This window comes from Esox lucius, chromosome 17, assembly GCF_011004845.1.
Source record: "Esox lucius isolate fEsoLuc1 chromosome 17, fEsoLuc1.pri, whole genome shotgun sequence".
Taxonomy (NCBI): Eukaryota; Metazoa; Chordata; class Actinopteri; order Esociformes; family Esocidae; genus Esox; species Esox lucius.
Window position 1 is genome coordinate 45,773,378 of NC_047585.1, and position 17,325 is coordinate 45,790,702.

At 41.9% G+C, this 17,325-nt stretch overlaps 1 protein-coding gene across 3 annotated transcripts in view; it reads left to right on the plus strand.

Annotated features, from left to right (window-relative positions):
- The window catches only part of LOC105007334 (metabotropic glutamate receptor 7), a 246,303-nt gene that overhangs the window by 81,805 nt on the left and 147,173 nt on the right, over positions 1-17,325 (plus strand). For all 3 annotated transcript variants that reach the window (XM_029114239.2, XM_034287020.1, XM_029114238.2), the window contains exon 2: positions 9,717-9,933. In XM_029114239.2, coding sequence (XP_028970072.2) covers positions 9,822-9,933 — 112 coding nt within the window. In that variant the 5' untranslated portion in view covers positions 9,717-9,821. The remainder of the gene's footprint in view (positions 1-9,716; positions 9,934-17,325) is intronic.

The following is a 17,325-nucleotide window of genomic DNA, read 5'->3' on the forward strand; positions in this document are numbered from 1 at the left end:
CCTAATGGGGATCTTAATAAAATCCTAATCCTAACCGGTTTCCTTTTCTATGACAACAGAACAGGAATGGAGGGTGGAATGGGGTGTAGAACAAATTAATTAACAACATCAGATTAATAAGGATTAATCCACTCTGTGACAATTTTCTCCTGGGGGTGACGAAATATACAATTTGAGTAATACCCCAACAAACACCACCACCCTCAAATTCACACGCGAGCATGTTCACACACACACACACACACACACACACAGACACACACACACACAGACACACACACAGACACACACACACACATACGCACTCACACAGACACACACACAGACACACACACACACACATACGCACTCACACAGACACACACACACACACAGACACACACACACACAGACACACACACAGACACACACACACACATACGCACTCACACAGACACACACACAGACATGCGTCTGGGTTGCAAGATTAACTCCTTGTTACTAATCTGAACAGCAAAAATGTAAGAGAAACAGTAATAGGAGTCCCAAATGAAACCCTATTCCCTCTATAGTACACTACCATTAACCTGGGAATGTAGGGAATAACATTCCATTTGGGAAGCTGTCAAAGGCCTTCATTCACAGAGAGCGGGATTCATTGATTTAATGTAACATACCCATTATTTTAGAAAACTATTTTCTTTCATTGTCGTGATTATTGCTAATGTGTCCAATATCGTTTCCCAATTTTCTTTTATCCGATAATGGTCTGTGGTGTTGAATGAAAGACTATAAGAAATTAGTGACCATGTCCAAAATGGCACCCTAATCCCTTCTGAGAAACCCTGGTCAATGGCAGCCTTTAACCTGCAAAGCACCCTGTTCTGAAGTGCCCTTGTGAATGGGGTATAATTTGGGACCCTGGCAGCATCTGTTCTTTGTATGACAGACAGCGTGGCTGGAAAAAGAAAATGAATGCTTGTTATGAAATCAGTGTTTTGCTTCTGCTTCTAGCTGGTACGATATAATGATTAAGATCCAGCGCTGCAGCAGATAGAGGCTCAGCAAATGAACTTGGAATCAACACATTTCTGCATAATAATTCCAGCTGTCGCTGGAGGCCTGAGTCATATGATTGCAGTGTTGAAGATTGTCGCCATGCTAATCATACTGTGGACACTGTTATGCTAATAATAGTCATGAGAGCACACACACGCACACACACACATGCACACACACACACACACATGCACATACACACATACACACACACAGTTCATCTACATACTGCAGTTGCTAAGGGGTATTAGTATATTTTCCCTGTGCTCTGTCATATGCAGGTTGTGGTATAGGGTGGTGTTAGGTGGTGTATGGTTGTGCATGGTGGTAGAGGGTGGTGTAGAATGGTGATGCAGTGTGGTACAGGGTGGTGTAGTATGGTGGTGCAGGGTGGTGTAGGGTGGTGCAGTATGGTGGTGCAGGGTGGTAGATGGTGGTGCAGGGTAGTGTAGGGTGGTGCAGTATGGTGGTGTGTTATGGTGGTACGGGGTGGTGTAGCGTTGTGTGAGGTTGTGTATGGTGGTACATTTTGTATGGTGATACAGGGTGGTGTAGGGTGGTGTAGAGTTTTCTATGGTGGTACAGGGTGGTGTAGTGCTGTGTATGGTAGTGCACGGTGGTACAGGGCGTTGCGGAGTGGTGCTGGGTGTTGCTGAGTGGTGCTGGGTGGTGCATGTCAATACAATTTAGTTAAATAGCTGCAGACTGAAGTTTAATTAGTTGGAATAAAATTAGAGTGAGACAAACGGACCGACAGAGATAGAGAGTGAGAGAAGAGTGGAAGGGAAACAGTCTGGATAGAGTGAGACAAACAGACCGACAGAAATAAAGAGAGAGTGAGAGAAGAGTGGAAGGGAAACAGTCTGGATAGTGTGAGACAAACAGACTGACAGAGATAGAGAGTGAGAGAAGAGTGGAAAAGGAACAGTCTGGATAGATGATGGGAACTGTCGGGTATTGGGAATGGATATATCTGGTCCTGGTCTAAAACCAACAGTATCACTTCCCATTAAAAAGTTCCATTATGTTTATGTTTCAGAGTTATGGGTTTTTCACTAAGTGAAGACCCGGTATGGTAATGACTAAATGACACATGCAGATTAGTCTTGACTTCTCCAGGGATGAATGGAACGGATGAATAGGCTTTTGAGGCAGAGTTTAACTTGATGATCTGCCAGTAGTGATGAAGGGTGCTGCGAAGTTCAGCTTGTCCTGCTCTGATGGATTGATCCCTAACACGTTTAATACTGTGTCATGTTAGCTCTGTTTTAATTAGCAGGAAAGACAGAGGGACAAAGAGATGATAAAAGAGAGAGAGATGGAAACAGGAGAAATGAGAAAGAGAGGAGAGACGGAAGAGATATGAAGAGAGGAAGTGGAGAGAGGTCTTGGAGGAGGGAAGAGATTTCTTTTTTGAAGTTCTGAGTTCTGAGCAAATTTGATTCTCTTAATTTGGGGTCATGGGTCTCACTAAAGAAAGATCTGGTAATTGAAAGAGAGATGAGGGCTGCATAGTGACTTTGATTGAATGATCTAAGAACAGGATTGTTCAGCATGGGGTGGTGGGTTTTCTGTATTTTGTCAGGTTTTTAACTCTAGCATCTTCTTCATCTCTTTATTTCAGTTCATTCCTTTTAATTAAGGTCGAGGCTGTCATTATTTCAGGCCATATCTAGATTAGTCTTTATTTTTACTTTGTACCAGTGTTTCAACACTTGTTGTGGAGCTTCAATTAGGAACTCATTGAAGGCTCTAAAAGCATGGGCTTTTTGAAACATGTTGTTGGTTTGCATGTGTGTGTGAGTGTGTGTGTGTGTGTGTGCACATATGTGTGTATTCTCTGGGTGTGTGTTTGTGGGTGTATGTGTGTTTATGAATGTCTGTGGAAGCATCAGGCATTGGTTTCTTTAACAGACAACAGTTTCCATTTCATTTCTAACACAGATGACCTGTGTAAGTTGGTTTTACCAAGGACTTCTCAAAACCACATATCTACTTTAGTTTAAAGCTGCTCTCTGAACTTGACAGTTTTTCTCATTTCCTCAAATGACACCCTATTTTGTGGTTCATGCTGGTCAGTAGAAGGGCAGCACAGGGGGAATAACAAGGCCTCTGGAGAATGGACAACACTGGATGTTGAATTCAAGGTGTTTTCCCCTGGACTGTTTTGTCAGTTGGTTTTAGAAATCACCTTTCTCTTTTCCGAACGTATTCCCCTTTGACATCTGAACAGCCTTCCAGGTTAATCGTTTCAAGCTCACCTAACATAGGAGCAGGAAAATGTCACTGCAAATACCAATAATCATGTTTCTGGCTCTGGTTTCTTCAGTGTCAGTCGCCGTTCTCGTTTTGCAACACATTGCAGTGGTTGCTCATTCCGTTCGGGTAAACGCCTCTGGATCAATGAAACCATAATCAAATTCCTTTTCAGTTTATTTTTTATTGAAGCTGTCAAACCGCTGACCTTTCTGTCTCCAGTGAAAAGAATAACCCAGACATTAATGATCTATAATGGTAAAGAGCTGACCTTGAACCAGATTTCTTATATCTTATAGGTGATGCAAGTAACCATCCAAAATGCTGCATCATTTATGCTACTTGTGAAAGGTAGAAAGGCTTGCAGACATCTCATAAGGAGAGACAAATACCCAAATCATACTGCAGAGGAAAATATACATCACCATACTAAACTGAGATTTTGAGATTTACACCTTGTATTTTGATTTTATGTTAAGAAAGCTGTAAAAAAATATTTTTATATTTTTATCTTGGAAATTGACATTGGAAATTGACACATTTAAAGACACATTTCTTTAGTTGCTTGTCCAAAAGCTATGTGTCTAATAGAAATGATAGCTCCCGGTAGGAAAGAGGGTTAGTTCACCACACATATTCATCAGCATAGATAGAATTGTGGCTTAAGTATAGTTGATGCTTGTCTACACAAGTTAAACATTTGCATTGTCTGTTTTTGTAAATGATGGAACAACCCATATTATATAGAAATCAAGTGGTAAAATATATCTAGATTGTTTCTTCAGTTAAGGTCTCACTAGCTAGCCACCAGCGGCAGTGATTATAACTTTGCAAGGAGTAAAGATGTAAAACTGCAACATTATGGTAGAAAATAATGTGCATTTCATTTTATGAAGAACATCGATCAGGTAGACTAAATCCATATGATTTAAGTAAAAAATTCCACATTTTACTAATCGAAATTTATTGGACAGATATGCCATTTGAATTGCACTCCTGAGCTGACATCCAAATGGAATGTTTCACAAATATCCTTCCCTTTGTGCAGAGCCTTCAGAATGTCTGAATAACCTGTGAGCCGTAGCTGTGATGCAAATGAAACACATCCGTTCCCGGCCTTAAATGTTTCCATTGTAACGTCATGGTGAGTGGTGCCAGGGATTTCCATTGTAACATCATGGTGAATGGTGCCAGGGATTTCCATTGTAACATCATGGTGAATGGTGCCAGGGATTTACTTTGTAACATCATGGTGAATGGTGCCAGGGATTTCCATTGTAACGTCATGGTGAATGGTGCCAGGGATTTCCATTGTAACATCATGGTGAATGGTGCCAGGGATTTCCATTGTAACATCATGGTGAATGGTGCCATGGATTTCCATTGTAACATCATGGTGAATGGTGCCAGGGATTTCCATTGTAACATCATGGTGAATGGTGCCAGGGATTTCCATTGTAACGTCATGGTGAATGGTGCCAGGGATTTCCATTGTAACGTCATGGTGAATGGTGCCAGGGATTTCCATTGTAACGTCATGGTGAATGGTGCCAGGGATTTCCATTGTAACATCATGGTGAATGGTGCCATGGATTTCCATTGTAACATCATGGTGAATGGTGCCAGGGATTTCCATTGTAACGTCATGGTGAATGGTGCCAGGGATTTCCATTGTAACATCATGGTGAGTGGTGCCAGTTCTGCCAGTCAGAAAGTAGTGGCATGCTATGGAGGGAAAACAGAGTGGCGCAGCGTATCGCGGCTGCTTCTGTGCTGTCAGGAAGGGTTTGGCACAGAGCAAAAAGAGAAATTATATTGGATTGGGGAGGCAATTGCTTTCCTGGTGCTGTTTCCGTCATCGTTCCACATCAAGGTAAAAATACCCAGTCACCTGATCTGAGACCCAGGTGGAAGGTGTTCTGGCTGGGCTCTGACGGTCTCTGATTTGCCCGTGGACCTGTCAGACAGACTGACCGGTGAGGGCCTCTGTATGGACGTTAGGATGGACACTAGGAGGGAGCATGATGTCTCAAACAGCGTCCTATTCTCTCTAAACTGCGCTAGGTTTAACCGGGACCATACAGATCCTTTTGGGACGCAACCAGGATGTCCTTTTTCCGGCCCCGGCCGCTCAGATCCCCTTCGTCACGGTGACGGACAAGATAATGGAGTGTGATAATGGGAATCCTTCCAGGGGCCGGCCAACTTACATCGTTCATCACAGCCTCTTCTGTCATCCTCTCAGACACATAAATACAGTAAACTGGCAGTTTGTGCCAAGGCTGTGGTAAGGGAATCCGATATCATTTTACTAGCGCTTTGTTTCTGCGTGTCTGTGTGTGTATACAAGTGTATGTGTGTGTGTGAGTATGTGTGTGTGTGTATCCGTGTGTATTTGTGTGTGTGTTTATATATGGGTGTGTGTGCATGTGGGTGTGTGTGTGTGTGTGTGCTTGTATAGGCAGACAGGTGGACAAGAGAAACAGTGAAAAAGTGTGAGAGGACAAGATAACAAGAGACTTCAGCAAAAGGAATACGAAAATCCTGCTGGCAGCGATGATGGAAAGACTTGGATGTTGTTTTCGTTACATATTGTTAGGGTTAGGGCTTGGGTTAGGGCTACTGTTAGGGCTAGAGTTAGGGTTTAGGTAAGGTTTAAAGTTAGGGTTAGTGCTAGGCAGCTGAAGGCTTCACCACAAGAATGTGTCACATTCACCTCACTCTGAAGGCTGTTTGGAGGTTAGGGTTAGGCTCTGTGGAGGTTATGGTTAGGATGTGTGGGGGTTAGGGTTAGGCTCTGTGGAGGTTATGGTTAGGATGTGTGGGGGTTAGGGTTTGGATGTGTTGAGGTTAGGGTAAGGCTGTGTGGGGGTTATGGTTAGGGCTAGGCTGTGTGGAAGTTAGGGTTAGGCTGTGTGGGGGTTAGGGTTAGGCTGTGTGGAGGTTAGGGTTAGACTCTGTGGAGGTTAGGGTAAAGCTCTGTGGAGGTTAGGGTAAGGCTGTGTGGAGGTTATGGTTAGGGCTAGGCTGTGTGGAAGTTAGGGTTAGGCTGTGTGGAGGTTAGGGTTAGGATGTGTGGAGTTTAGGGTTAAGCTCTGTGGAGGTGCACAGAGTGAAACCGACACCTACAGTATATTGAAAACCCAATTCTTATACCTGCCTGGGGCAGAATATGTCCGTGTGATGGCTTTATAAATAGAGCCAGGGAGTTAAAGAAAATATGGGTGTTGATTTTGCCCAGAGTCATAGTCCTGTGGTTTGTAAAACTCCAGTCACTGATGTGTCAGTCAAGATGGAGAAGCCATTTGGTATATGAATCATGTTCCCTTTAAGTGACTCAGGGGTTTGAAAAGTATGTTTATATATGTCTTTGCCTATAGCCTTGGAGCACAGAAAGCAACCATACAATGCTCCAAAAGGCTAGTCATGGCTCACTGTAACACCCTCATTCCCTACCACTCTGGGCCTAGTCCGGTGTGCATTCTGCCCAGGAACATCTACAGAGGAACACCTGTGAGGAAGTGCTGTTAATCAATCTCAGCTTTTTTAAATTATAATTTGGTTCAAGGTATTCACCAGTGTCAGGCCCCTGGGACTAGGCTGCATCCCATGCTTTGCTCTTCCTGTCCAGCATCAGGTGTTGAAGGTGGGAAACAACACATCCTCAGGGGGCTTCAACCTCTTCTGTAGAACCTCATGGCCACACACAACTTCACCACCATTGTTAGATTTGGTCACCAATGGCAGGTCTGATCTCCACCACAGGGAGGAAGCTCTACAACGTGTCTTTTTTGACAATGTAACTGGATTTTCACCACAATATAGTATAGCTTTGTGGAAGGACATGGACTGGCTGAGAGCAGCCCTGTCCATGTGGGGGACTTTATCTTCTGGTGAACGACTTGTGCCACATCTTCTGGTGAACAACTTGTTTTACATCTTCTAGTGAAAAACTTATTGTACATCTTTTGGTGAATTACTTGTTTAATCATCTTCTGGTGAACAACTTGTTTCACCTCTTCTGGTGGACAACCTGTTTTACATCTTTTGGTGAACGACTTGTTATATCATCTTCTGGTGAACAACTTGTTTCACCTCTTCTGGTGGACAACCTGTTTTACATCTTTTGGTGAACGACTTGTTATGTCATCTTCTGGTGAACAACTTGTTTCACCTCTTCTGGTGGACAACCTGTTTTACATCTTTTGGTGAACGACTTGTTTTATCATCTTCTGTTGAACAACTTGTTTCACCTCTTCTGGTGGACAACCTGTTTAACATCTTTTGGTGAACGACTTGTTTTATCATCTTCTGTTGAACAACTTGTTTCACCTCTTCTGGTGGACAACCTGTTTTACATCTTCTGGTGAACAACTTGTTTTACCTCTTCTGGTGGACAACCTGTTTTACATCTTTTGGTGAACGACTTGTTTTATCATCTTCTGTTGAACAACTTGTTTCACCTCTTCTGGTGGACTACCTGTTTTACATCTTTTGGTGAACGACTTGTTTTATCATCTTCTGTTGAACAACTTGTTTCACCTCTTCTGGTGGACAACCTGTTTAACATCTTTTGGTGAACGACTTGTTTTATCATCTTCTGTTGAACAACTTGTTTCACCTCTTCTGGTGGACAACCTGTTTTACATCTTCTGGTGAACAACTTGTTTCACCTCTTCTGGTGGACAACCTGTTTTACATCTTTTGGTGAGCAAAATGCATCATATCTTCCGGTGAATTACTTGTCTATTGCATTAATTCCACTGGCATTATTAGGTGTCGTATTACGTTGAAAGGGAATAAGTGTTGAACTTTCACATTCTTCTGGTTCTATTCTTAAATGTTGATCTTTCACATTCTTCTGGTTCTATTCTTAATTGGTGAACTTTCATATTCTTCTGGTTCTATTCTTAAATGTTGAACTTTCACATTCTTCTGGTTCTATTCTTAAATGGTGAACTTTCATATTCTTCTGGTTCTATTCTTAAATGGTGAACTTTCACATTCTTCTGGTTCTTTTCTTAAATGTTTAACTTTCACTTTCTTTTACACCACATCCATTACTATTTTCGGTACCTTACTGATGCACAGTACTGACCGTTTAATGCTCTTCTCCAGGCCATTAAATTGAAAGAGATCAAAGGGCTAATTGAAAAAATAACATATTATTGGGATTTACAGCTTAGGGAGTTCTGCACTCTTTCTCCAGATAGTAAATTAAAAAAAAATTAATGGTAAGGCCTAGAGACCAGACCAAGAAAGACAAATGGTCAAGTCAACTTAGACTTGCCTTTGAAGAAATATAATTATGGTGGTGAACTTAAGAGCAAACTAGATGGCGGTGTCAAACTAGTTTTGAAGTTGATTGTGGATATCGTACCTTTTACTGATAACTCTGAACTTCAAGAACTGAAATTACCTGACCTGCAAAACCTGCTTAAAATCTCTAAACATATTCATGGTCTTGTGATGGGAGTAAAAATTAAACCCTGAGGAAGCACATAATGCCAGAACTATATGTGCGCTTTCACAAAGAGTTTGAAACCATTAGTTACAAATATATTGTCTTTCTCCATTTCAATTGTAAATTTTTTATGACCTTTACGGTTTATAGAAAGCTCTGATCAGAAAATATGATCTTCTCACTTTGCTCATCCAACAAATGTTCCATCCTGTTTAAATTCCTGTCTGAAAATCATGACTAAACATGATTGACTTTGAGAAGGGAAGATTTGTTTAACGAAAAAAGCTATCAGAACTTGAAAATTATCCTCGGCTTTAAAATATATATTTTTTTAAATCAAGTCTCTCTGTCAAGCTTGTTTTGACTTTTCTGTCAGGATTGTTAAGGCTCATGTCAGAGCCCAAACCGTTTACTGTAAAATGGTCTCTCTGACTTTACAACGATGTAATATACAATAAAAGCCATGCAGACGTGCAGAGGACTAGGCTTTTTCAGATAGTGTGTGGACCACATTCTTATAAATGACGTTTTGCTGGGAGTTTCAACACAAGCAGGCTTGTCAATACCATAAGAACATGTCGTGTTTTGAGCCGATGATGGAAACATAGCAGTGGGAACGTTGGGACTGGTGCAGCCCATTGGCCACTGGTTCACTGTGTCATCCGCTATGGTGTAAAGGAACCGCAGAGACCCCGCTCCCTTTCTGTCACAGTGGCTTGTTTTCTGTTATTGATTACTCCCTCAGCTCCTCCATTAACGTTTCCGTTTCCTGTAAGGAAACGCCCCCTCTGTCCCTGGCCACATAGTTTCCCTGCGTCTCCCCCCCGTCACACAGTGTCGAAGCGAGTGTCTTGATCGCCCAACACCTGAGCAATGGCTACCGTCGCTAGTTGGCCTTCTCCTCTCCTCCGCCGTGTCTTATGAATTATTCTCTCTCTCCTTTTTTTTCCTTCCCTAGATTCCTCAGATCAGCTATGCCTCCACAGCCCCGGAGCTGAGCGACGACCGACGGTATGACTTCTTCTCCCGCGTGGTTCCTCCAGACTCGTTCCAGGCCCAGGCCATGGTGGACATAGTGAAGACCCTGGGCTGGAGCTACGTTTCCACTGTAGCATCCGAAGGGTCATATGGAGAGAAGGGAGTGGACGCGTTCCAGCAGCTTTCCAGAGAAGCAGGTTAGTCCCAAGGTGACTTCACCATGAGCATACTGCCTAATACTGTATGTGCAAACTGGATTAACATGTGACATGATTTCTGTCCTTCATATGGGCTGGACATTACTTTGTTTAGTCTGGAATATATCATACTGTATATACATACTGTAGATCTTCCTGATGTCTCTGTTCATTTGGAACGACAGTTTCATTTTTGTTTTGGGAAGGATTGTTTTGTGAAGGAGGGTAACAACACATCTGCCATGCCCTCAATATGGGGGCCCCCTCAGGGTGCTTAGTCCTCTTTTGTGTAACTTCAGCGCCATTGTTAGGTTTGGTCACCAACGGCAGGTCTGATCTCCACCACAGGGAGACGGTCAGAGATCTGATGGTGCCAGGACTACCGTCTGTCATCCCCAATTAGAAAACTCAGTTTTCTTTCAACATATTAAAGAACGGGTATAATAGTAGAATGTTCTATTTCCTCTGTCTTTCCAACTCCAGAGAGGCTATTCCAAGCCCTGTGAGTGGTGCCAGTGATTGTCTGGTTCTACAACATGTCTGCTTAGACAATGTAACTGGATTTTCTCCATAATATAGTATAGCTGTGTGGAAGGACATGGACTGGCTCAGAGCAGCCCTGTCCATGTGGAGGACTTTATCTTGTTCTGCATCTTCTGGTGAACAGACTTTTTTTTGTCTTCAGGGGTCACCATGATAATGTAGACAATGAAATAACATGTAAACAAGACACTGTAAGAGTTTTTGGGCATATTTTTACACCAACTATAGTTAGTTATTGAGGCGCTAATAGCAGCTTTGCTGTGATGTCACCGTCCTGAGCGTCCAGTACAGTTTGACAGCTGACTTTGGTTTTGCTCAGTCAGCCGGTGTGGAGTTCACTTTGAGTGATGGAGTGTTGTGTGCAGAGGATTGCAAGGTCTTAAGATCAGATACCAGGTCGGGAAGACATGGGCAGATCTCACACTGTTTCAATAAGGAGATTTAGGCTACATTACTATACTGCACTGGTTCAAAAGCAAAACAATAAGACTTGAAGCTTGCCAACTAAATAACATGCTTTTCTGTTGAGACTGCAGTTAGCAAGCCCAGTAAATCTACAAAGGTCCTACTGATACTAGATATAAAAAAATTTAAAAAACTTTTGGTCAAGGGATCAATGGAATTCTGGATGGGTGTAGTACAATACAGACTAATGTGACATCATGAATCATCAATGTACACACTCAATGTGCCAATCCACAGTTCTCCACCAATCCTAACTGTTTCTGTCTTATACTTATTGGAGATGTACCTTTGTTTTACCAAAGGTGTACCTGGCCCCATTCAGTTAGAGAACCACTGGTGTATAAAGCCTGTTCATTTCATCTGAGGATTTACCTCCGGTCCGTGCTTCCACTTCCACCTTCCATTGAGGACCAAAGGATGGTACATGCTTGTGTTCCAAACAGCACTCTGTTATGGTGCACTACACCAGGCATCTTGATCGAAAGTAGTACCCTACTTATATAGTAAAAAATCTCTTATTCAATGAAAGGGCTTTTTGTCTTCCTTAATAGAGGGTTTTGTTTTGCATCTTCCTGGGTAATCTCCCAATAGCATAGCTTATTCCTTGACTCTATTGATCTTGTTTGGGTGTTTGTGTTCATGCATATGTGTTTGTGTGCGTGCAAATGTGTGCTTGCATGTGTGTTTGTGCGCTTGTGTGTGTGTTTGTGTTCATGCATATGTGTTTGTGTGCTTGTGTGTGTGTTTGTGTTCATGCATATGTGTTTGTGCGCTTGTGTGTGTGTTTGTGTTCATGCATATGTGTTTGTGTGCTTGTGTGTGTGTTTGTGTTCATGCATATGTGTTTGTGTGCTTGTGTGTGTGTTTGTGTTCATGCATATGTGTTTGTGTGCTTGCGTATGTAGTGCTTCATTTCAGCCAGATCATATGGGAACATGATCAGGTACCTCTTAGTTTGGACTGTTTCTATCCAGGAACCATTTGGTATTTGTGGTGGTATCTTAAATAATTGTAACAATAACTCGTTTCGGAGTTCAGTCTAGTTGCCCCCCGCCCCTCATGAATGATTCAAAAATGAATTTCAGATTTTCGGACTGCATAGAGCTGTAGAGGAGCCCTATAACTGCCTGGCCATCGTGGGGCTAGAGAAGAACACACCTGTGTGTCTGCTGTCCTTATTATTTATTAACAAATTATTTATTTGTTGACTCATTGCCAGATTCAGCAGGAATTGTGCAGCAGGAACTCGTGATGAATGGACGTACATTAACCAAAGTTTAGAATTCAACCTGCTGCTGCTGTCTGATCAGAGCGAAATGAACTTGCTCAGTATAGGCTACCACACTGGAAGGATGGCTGCACTTTAACCAAACAGAATAAATCATTTCTAAAAACCAAAAATAGCCTGTGTGAATTGCCCAATTATACACCGGTAGGCTAGTCGTGGAAAGCTGTCGGTAAACAGAATGCAGCAGAGATTGGCCAGTTGTTTAAATGCAATGTTGTCATTCCCAGACATCCTGTACATGTCCACAGTCAGCCTGGTGGAACAATGGAACAAACTTGGCTTTTATTTGCCAATAAGAAATGTGTGCAATTTGCTTTTGATTATTCGTCTCACAAAGTAATCATCTGCCGACTGACAAGATTTTTCCACGTCTTGACCAGGCCTGTTGATGTATTAAGTCAATTAAGGCAGCAAAGAATTATTACACATGTAACCCTCTCGCACAAATGTTTGTTAAGGCAACACACAATTGATTAATTACAACATATGAGTTTCTATCCACACTGCAACAGATCAACTAGCTAATTAGACTCGAGAATTTATTGTAGAAGGATTTTTTATCTGCAGGTTTCCCAGGCTGGAGCCAGCTGAAACCACTTTGAAACATCAAAGGAAACGTAAAAGTAAGGAAACTTTAGCTCATTGTTCAGATGTGTCGAAACATTCAGTTGAAAATAAAACGTATTTTTCCTCAAATTAGATAGCTGCTTGGCTTTACAATGAATGTTAGCTCAACATTCGCTCTTTAGCTAAATGTGTATGTTTTTCGCAAGACTTGGCTATAAATGGTAAATTTTTTATGCTGTGAATTTGTCTTAAACTAGGCTATTGTGATAAAAGAACTTTATTATGAAACTTGTTAAGCAATTTGTGAATTAGCAAGGTGCTAAATTGGCCAGCACAACTTTGACATTGGAGGTTAGTCCAGATAAAAGCACATGCTGTGAAATATAGTATAAATGATGTTGCTTTTTTATCTAGCCCCCACTGAAATGTTGCTGGATTAAATCCTCCTAGCCGGGAACGAAAACCATATGTTGTTCTGCCCCCCAGCAAGGCGGTTAACTTGTTCTTTTTAACACTTCCCTGTTGTAGGATAAAAATTATTATAATTTGAAATGCGTCTTCAGCAATTGACCCAACGCCTCCAAATTGGATAGGTGCACATTATGGGAAGGTTAGCAATTAGAAATTACAAATGTTTTGCTCATTGACAGAGCAACAGATGTGTTTTTCTTACACATGATTCAGTGTACAGTGTCCTCCACTAATATTGGCACCCTTTGTGAAAATGAGCTAAAAAAAAATGTATTTGTCTATCCTATAGATCTTTCATTCTAAATAATAGCAGTAACCTATCTTTTAAAGATTAAAGAAATAATATTTTTTTTATTTATAAGTATTATCATAAAACAAATATATTACTGAAATATGTGTGCCACAATTATTTGCACCCCTTCATTTAATAATTTGTGCAACCTCCCTTTGCCAAGATTACATCTCTGAGTCTTCTCCGATAACGGGTATTGAGGTTGAAGAACATATGGCATCTGAGACCATTCCTCCATTGAGAATCTCTCCAGATCCTTCAGATTCTGAGGTCCACTCTTGTGGACTCTCCTCTTCAGCTCATCCCACAGGTTTTCTTTGGGTGGGAGTCAGTGAACTGTTTTTGTGTTGATTTTGAGATGGGTTTTGGATCATTGTCATGCTGGAAGATCCAACCATGGCCCAGTTTTAGCTTCTTGGTACAGGCAGTCAGGCTTGGATTTAAATTGAAGCTGGTGCTTGATGGAGTCCATGATACCATGTATCGTAAAAATGTGTCCAAGTACTTTGGAACAAAAACAGCCCCACAACTTCAAAGATCGACCACCATACTTCGCAGTGGGTATGAGGTGCTTTTCTGCATGGCTATCTTTCTCTATACACCAAACTGTTTGTTTCCAAAAAGTTATACTTTGGTCTCATCTGACCATGAAACCCGGTCCAATTGAAAGTCCCAGTGATGTTTGGCAAACTGTAAGGATTTTTACAGGAATCCTACAAAACAACATGTGGTTATGTAGGTGGCATCTGATCGTAGTTTTGGAGACTTTCTGACTTCAAAACCCAACTAACGTCCTTTCCAGGCCGATTCTTAACATATCCAGTTGCTTTAAACCTGAATATTGTCTTGATAGTGGGAAAGAACATTTTCAACCATTGAGCTATTTTCTTAAAGCCATTTCCTGATTTGTGCAGCTCAACATCCCTTTTTACACATTCTTACTGTATTTTCGGGTGTTGGATGACTATGGGAATTCTTTTCAATCATTTCAGTTTAAAGGTTCAGTTTTTGTGAAAATTTTGAAGATGATGAACAGCAAATAATTTTTTTTTATCAAGGCTGCCATATTTTTTTTATCAAGGCCTTATTTATCAAGGCTGCCAATATTAGTGGAGGGCTCTGTAGCAAGGCTTTGTTTGCCAGTCAGATGCTCTGACCACTAGTCCACCAGCCCCCCCGTCAAGCCCAGAAAGTCTACCCTCAACCTTGTGCTTGGCTTGGTTTCTGTCAGAGTCGGGGTATTTATCAGTGCTCTGTGTTGCCATGGTGGCTGTGACGTGTGAGCTGTGCGGTTTACTGACAGGCAAAATTTTACGTGTTCATGTGTGTGCGTGTGAGCTTGTGAGATTATATTTATAAATCCATTATGCTTGGGATTTAAATGGCTGGATCAGTAGATACTGCCCTTGATATAGAGTTGTAATTTGCCTATTTGATTAGCCTTTTCCTGTGTGACATCATGACACGGCCCAGCCATTCATTACTACTACACAAACGCGTGCACACACCCACACACACACACACACACAGACACACAGATACATATGCACACATAGAAATACGCCCGCACACACACACACACATACACACACACACCACATACAGTGTTAGTATCTCTGGTTTGAACACTGACTAGTGTTCCAGTTCTTATCTCCATGGTGATAACCAGGTTTAGTGTCTGAAGAGGGTTTCACTTTTCACCGCAGTTAAAAATATAGAATCAAATGAATTACGTCCCGTGAGTGACTTACACCCTCTTGTCCGGCAGCCATATTTTAACTGATGAGTCTTCGTTGGTCTGTGGGTGTGTGTGTGTGTGGGCTTGAATGCATGCTTGTTTGTGTGTGTCTAATCCCTCATTAAAAATGTAACGGGCTGTGTTGTGGTTCACACGGTTTCTAAGTAGCAGGGCGTCACGTGGAGATGAGACACGTTCTGAAAAGAGCCCACTGTAAAGAGCTCTGAGGGTGAGTACAGGATGGTGGAAGCTGTGCTGATGGGATTAATTTTACAGATGCAAAGCAAACTTTTGTCTATGTCTGCAGGTTTTTCAGCTTTGAAAACAAACACTGAAAAACGACTGCGTTATCACATCCTTGAAAAAGCGTTCATTAATCCAGCAGTTCTCAGGATCTTTGATTTTACACCACTACATTCATAGGGTATGAGGGGGTGAGTGACAGGGAAGGAGGCCTTTCAGGATGTGAGGGGTGAGTTACGGGGAAGCAGGTCTATCAGGATGTGAGGGGGTGAGTGACAGAGTAGGAGGCCTTTCAGGATGTGAGGGGGTGAGTGACAGAGTAGGAGGCCTTTCAGGATGTGAGGGGTGAGTTACGGGGAAGCAGGTCTATCAGGTTGTGAGGGGGTGAGTGATGGGGAAGGAGGCCTATCCGGTTGTGAGGGGGTGAGTGACAGAGAAGGAGGCCTATCAGGATGTGAGGGGGTGAGTGACAGAGAAGGAGGCCTATCAGGATGTGAGGGGGTGAGTGACGGGGAAGGAGGCCTATCGGGATGTGAGGGGGTGAGTGATGGGGAAGAAGGCCTATCAGGATGTGAGGGGGTGAGTGATGGGGAAGAAGGCCTATCAGGATGTGAGGGGGTGAGTGATGGGGAAGAAGGCCTATCAGGATGTGAGGGGGTGAGTGACGGGGAAGAAGGCCTATCAGGATGTGAGGGGGTGTGTGTGAGTGTGATGTGGCTTGTGGAACTTCACGTCTCCATGGATCCATTGGTGCTGGAGAACAGTGGTTGCCATTAGCACAACGCCATTAGCACCACGCCTCTAACATTTGCCTTTGACGAGGACAAGATCAAAAGAAAAATTGAGACCGAACCATACTGTCATAATATTTTGCTAATAAAACACAACAAAGGAGGGACTACATCTAAGGCACGGGCAAATATTTTACCAGAGACGTTGTTGTAGTAAAATAATTACAGCTCCCTGCACTGAGAAATGTGCTGTGCTATGGTGAGTGAGGCTACTCATTGGGTCCAATTACTGACAATAATGTACTCCTTCTGATTGCCTTTACATTGACACATTCATTATACTGCTCAGCAACAGAAAGGTTCCTGAGGAGACAGGCAGAAAATTAGTGAAGGAGAATACAATAAATCAATCAAATGTATTTATAAAGCCCTTTTTACATCAGTAGTTTTCACAAAGTGCTTTTACAAAACACCCGGCTTTAAACCCCAAGGAGCAAACAACAGCAGTGTTGAATTTCAACAAGCTTTGTGATAATTTAATGTTGCTAATCTGACACTATATTGTTTGCATATCCATTGTCATGAGGAAGCAGTACATGTCTAATACGATCTAAACATTATTACGACTCTTGTCATCACGACAAAGTAATAAAAATTGAGTACTACAAGTAAATCTGAATAAAGTCCTTGATGGCTGATCTCGGCATCATTTAGGTACATTATTCTATTTATTGAGTAGCAATCCAGATTCAGGGATGTCCAGTCTGGTCACTTCGACCAATGTATCTATGTGTAATTATCTGTAGAGGATTGACAATGATTCCTAATTACTCCACCAGAATGTTTTTGTAATCTATATTTCAAAATGATGATATACCAGCTGTTTTCTTCAAACTCTAACTCTACAAAGTATCAACAACACACTATAGCACATACATTGTGAAAAATGGATTACATTTTCTGACAGCAAATATAGAAGATAGATAATACTCTATCGATCACAATGACAACAATTCCTCTTGGCTATGGGTAACTTTCATGCCTTCCTGTCCTT